Here is a 5,025-nt window from a genome sequence, read left to right on the forward strand (position 1 = left end):
TATTCTTAGTGATTGGAGAATTATGAAGCTATTCTTAGTGATTAGAGGATTATGAAGCTATTCTTAGTGATCAGAGGATTGTGAAGCTATTCTTAGTGCTTACAAGATTATGAAGCTATTCTTAGTGATTAGAGGATTATAAAGCTATTCTTAGTGATTAGAGGATTATGAAGCTATTCTTAGTGATTAGAGGATTATGAAGCTATTCTTAGTGATTAGAGGTTTACAAAGATATTCTTAGTGATCAGAGGATTATGAAGCTATTCTTAGTGATTACAGGATTATCAGTCAATCAAAACTTTATTCATAAATGGTAGTGCATTTATAACTGGGAAAGATTTACATAAATAATACAGTACATTAATTACATAAGAGTTACAATAACAGGAGAGCACATATACATTATCGTTATTGACGTAATTAATAACAACTTATACGACTCACTCCAATTTCATCTACTGTATTCTTAGAAATTAGAGGATTTTGAGGCTGTTGGTAGTGATGACTAAATTATACAGCTGTTCTTAGTGAGGGCAGGATTATACAGCTGTTCTTAGTGAGGGCAGGATTATACAGCTGTTCTTAGTGAGGGCAGGATTATACAGATGTTCTTAGTGAGGGCAGAATTATACAGATATTCTTAGTGATGGCAGGATTATACAGCTGTTCTTGGTGATGGCAGGATTATACAGCTGTTCTGAATGAAGGAAGAATTATACAGCTGTTCGTAGTGAGGGCAGAATTACACAGATATTCTTAGTGGTGGCAGGAATATACAGATATTCTTAGTGGTGGCAGGAATATCCAGATATTCTTAGTGGTGTCAGGAATATCCAGATATTCTTAGTGGTGTCAGGAATATCCAGATATTCTTAGTGGTGTCAGGAATATACAGATATTCTTAGTGGTGGCAGGAATATCCAGATATTCTTAGTGGTGGCAGGAATATCCAGATATTCTTAGTGGTGGCAGGAATATCCAGATATTCTTAGTGGTGGCAGGAATATACAGATATTCTTAGTGGTGGCAGGAATATCCAGATATTCTTAGTGGTGGCAGGAATATCCAGATATTCTTAGTGGTGTCAGGAATATACAGATATTCTTAGTGGTGGCAGGAATATCCAGATGTTCTTAGTGGTGGCAGGATTGTGGTTTTATCCTCAGCGATGATGACACATAGTGACAGACAATCATATCGGACACATGTGTCACATGACCAATGTATCCTCACTCCTGCAGCACAGAAAACTAATTTACACCATTACGCTGCTACTTTAATTCTTACTAATTGTTCAGTAATTACCTTGTGCTGTGAATAAGGAAACTGGAGAAATATTCCCTCCAAGTATCACGCAAGGAAACCAGCGGATTTATGAACATATATGAACCAAGTGGTAACATCAGATGTAAGGCAGGCGATGAGTCACAATAATGTGGCTGACGTATGTTGACCAGACCACACACACTAGAAGGTGAAGGGACGACGACGACGTTTCGGTCCGTCCTGGACCATTCTCGAGTCGATTGTCTTGAGATTGCCCACACAATCGACTTGAGAATGGTCCAGGACGGACCGAAACGTCGTCGTCCCTTCACCTTCTAGTGTGTGGTCTGGTCAACATCAGATGTAAGGCGTTGCTGGTCCTCCACACACACACACACACACACACCTGGCTGGCCGCTACACACACACACACACACCTGGCTGGCCGCTACACACACACGTCGGGGTTGGCATGAGCGCAGCGATCACAGAAGTATGCCAGGTCCAGGTAGATGAGCTGTTCTCCACTGGTGCATTTGGAGGTGTCGGTGATTATTTGCAGGTCCACCTGGCTCGGGGAGAACATGATCCAGGCAATGTCACACCCGCACCTCAGAGGGTTGTCTGAAGACACAAACGGTGCAATTAAAAAATATCCTTCAATAGCACCAAAGGTTATCCAGTCTACACAACAGCTGACGTAAAGATCCCTTTAAAAGCCTCGTACTTAGAGCTCCAGGAGAAGGCAGCCCACTACAATGCTACCTTTACCATTGATAACCTCATAAGGATTGGCAGGTGGGTGGACCCACCAGCCCCCACCTGTTTCCACCTGCACCCACCACCCACCTACACTTCAGGAGGTATGCTACAGTGATTTCATCGTTCCACTGAGTCCGTTGGGATCGCCCAGAGTAAAACAAAGTATGCGGAAGCTTGATTTATTTTCATTGAAGTATCTCACAAATATCTACTACTATTTACTAGCTACAGAAGTACTCTACATTTAGCGACTAGCCATTGAAGTGCCCCACACTAATCTACTAGCTGCTGAAGTGCCCCACATCTATCTACTAGTTGCTGAAGTGCCCCCACACTAATCTACTAGCTGCTGAAGTGCTCCACACTAATCTACTAGCTGCTGAAGTGCCCCACACTAATCTACTAGCTGCTGAAGTGCCCCACACTAATCTACTAGCTGCTGAAGTGCCCCACACTTATCTACTAGTTGCTGAAGTGCCCCACACTAATCTACTAGCTGCTGAAGTGCTCCACACTAATCTACTAGCTGCTGAAGTGCCCCACACTAATCTACTAGCTGCTGAAGTGCCCCACACTAATCTACTAGTTGCTGAAGTGCCCCACACTTATCTACTAGCCACTGAAATGCCCAGCTGTTATAAACTAGACATTGAATTTCCAGACACTTACCCATTAGCCAGTGAAGTGTCAGACACAAACCACCTACTAGCTAGTGCCAATACTAAGCCATTAGTTATCAGCCAATAAGGATACTGAATAATTTTCTACCAGTTATCGGGATCTAATGCCCCCTTAAACATATCATATTATCTGCACGAAAATGGCAGAATTGAAAACTTACCAGCCAAATCAAGAATCCCATTCGGGACAATCTGGGTAAAAAGGTGAGCCCAAGTTGTATTCGTCAGGTCAACTATTGAGTTGTTTCTCATCGAGACTTCTGCGTAGGGGACCAGCCCTGTTTTGGGAGAGAGATTGGTGAGTAAGCGTTCGGTCGGTTATAGTTCCGTGTATTTGAGTTCGGTAAGTGAGTTAGAGTTCGGTGACTTGGAATAAAGTGAGTAAGAATTCGTGTGCATTACAGTTCGGTGAATTAAAGTTAGGTGAGTAAGAGCTAGGTTAATAAGAGTTTGGGTTAATGAGAGTTCGGTGAATTGTGTTTGATGAATTAGAGCTATGTGAGTAAGAGTTTAATGAATTTGAGTTTGGTGAGTTAGAGTTCAGTGAAGTATTGTTTTGTGAATTAGTGTTCTGTGAATTAGAGTTTAGTGAATTAGAAATTGTCGAGTAAGTTGTTGGTGAATTAACATTAAGTGAGTAAGAGTTCAGCGAGTAAGCGTTTATTGAGTCAGATTTAGCGCCATTCTCATATTTCTGGTTTTAATAAAAGTGAGTGATTAATCATGATAAAATTATCGACTGTAACTCATGAATTATTATATTTGATGATTGGTGGCATTACTCACGCTCAGACACAGTACTCACCATGGAAGGTATCGTGATGAATAGTCTCGATGAGATTGGAGTCCAAGTTGATCGTCTTCAAAGTCTTACTCGGTGTCGCGATGGTAAATTCATTCAGGTCTGTGAGTTCATTCTGTTGCAGATCAAGTTGGGTTAGGAAGTTAAGTGCATTAAAGTAATTTGGTTCGATATTTTGGAGTTTGATTCGCGCAAAATATATTTCTTTCAATTTGGGAAGATTATCAATGCTGGACAAGGCCATGTTCTCGTTGCCACTTGCGCTGAGGATTTGCAGAGACGCCGACGTCATTGGCGACAACTCCAGGAACTCGTTATCGTCCAGAATTAATTGAGTAAGTACTAAATAATTTTCTATGACCTCAAATGGAAATTGTGAGATTTTGTTTTCTGAGAGATCCAGCGTCAGGAGAGTTTCTTGAGAGTTAGTGAAGGTCTCGTCGGCCACTTGAGTGAGCAGTGTCCCGCTGATGATCACATGTTCAAAGGTCAGGTCAGCGAAGGTGTTCCCGTCGATCACTGTTAGCTGGCTCGGGGTTCCTTTATGGTCTATTTTAAATTGTTTGAAATGTTTGAATGGAAACTGTACCAGGCTGAAAGCGTCTTCTAGTTCTTTATCAGTTGTGACTCCAGAACAGTCAATAAACAGCTCGAAGTATTCGTTAGTAGAGCAGACGCAGGGATAAAAGTCGGAGTCTACCGGGCAGGGCCACTCTCGAGGGTTCGAGTCCTGGACGGGGTTGACCAAGGAGGGAGTGACATCCCCCACACCAAGGACCACCACCACACACACCACCACAATCTTCAACGCCATCTTACGGCCTCTGTGTCGCAGTCAGCGGCTGTCAGCAAGGTGGCGTGTGCTGGTCCACAGCTGTTCTTATATTACACCAGCCTTATCTTATCGCCAGACTTGTCCACAGCAGCCCTTATACTCCTCCAGCCTTATCATACTGCCAGGTAGGGCGCGACGGTGGCGCCAGGGTGCCCAAGACGTCGACTATCATCAACTAAACACTAGACTGTCCTTGCTGTACTGTGTGTACATATATATATATATATATATATATATATATATATATATATATATATATATATATATATATATACATATATATATATATATATATATATATATATATATATATATATATATATATATATATATATATATATATATATATATATGCGAACAAGCATGAATGGTCCCCAAGCAGATATGAGAATGATAACTCCACACCCTAGAAGTGACTCGAACCCGGACCACCAGGAGCACATTGCAACTGGTGTACACGGTGCCTTAAACCACTCGACCATCAATGACCGTACAAAAAAGTGGTGATAGCCGAGGCTATTTGAACCACCACCCCGACGGCACTTTGATGGTAATCTTGGGCATCTTCGAGTGGTTTAAGGCACCGGGAACACCAGTTGCAATATGCTCCTTACGGTCCAGGTTCGAGTCACTTCTGGGGTGTGGAGTTTTCATGCTTTCCTATGTTCGTTTCCTTACTG

General features: G+C 42.1%; 1 protein-coding gene across 1 annotated transcript; it reads right to left on the bottom strand.

Moving 5' to 3' along the window:
* Nucleotides 1-281: 281 nt before the first annotated feature.
* LOC123764702 (oplophorus-luciferin 2-monooxygenase non-catalytic subunit) lies at nucleotides 282-4,380 on the bottom strand. Its single transcript, XM_045752722.2, has 3 exons — nucleotides 3,514-4,380; nucleotides 2,870-2,986; nucleotides 282-1,890 (listed from the first exon to the last, which is right to left on the bottom strand). Exons 1-3 carry the CDS (start codon nucleotides 4,322-4,324, stop codon nucleotides 1,715-1,717), a joined length of 1,104 nt encoding a protein of 367 aa, XP_045608678.2. The 5' UTR covers nucleotides 4,325-4,380; the 3' UTR covers nucleotides 282-1,714.
* Between the last annotated feature and the right edge of the window lie 645 nt (nucleotides 4,381-5,025).

This window comes from Procambarus clarkii, chromosome 48 (genome assembly GCF_040958095.1).
Source record: "Procambarus clarkii isolate CNS0578487 chromosome 48, FALCON_Pclarkii_2.0, whole genome shotgun sequence".
Classification (NCBI taxonomy): Eukaryota; Metazoa; Arthropoda; class Malacostraca; order Decapoda; family Cambaridae; genus Procambarus; species Procambarus clarkii.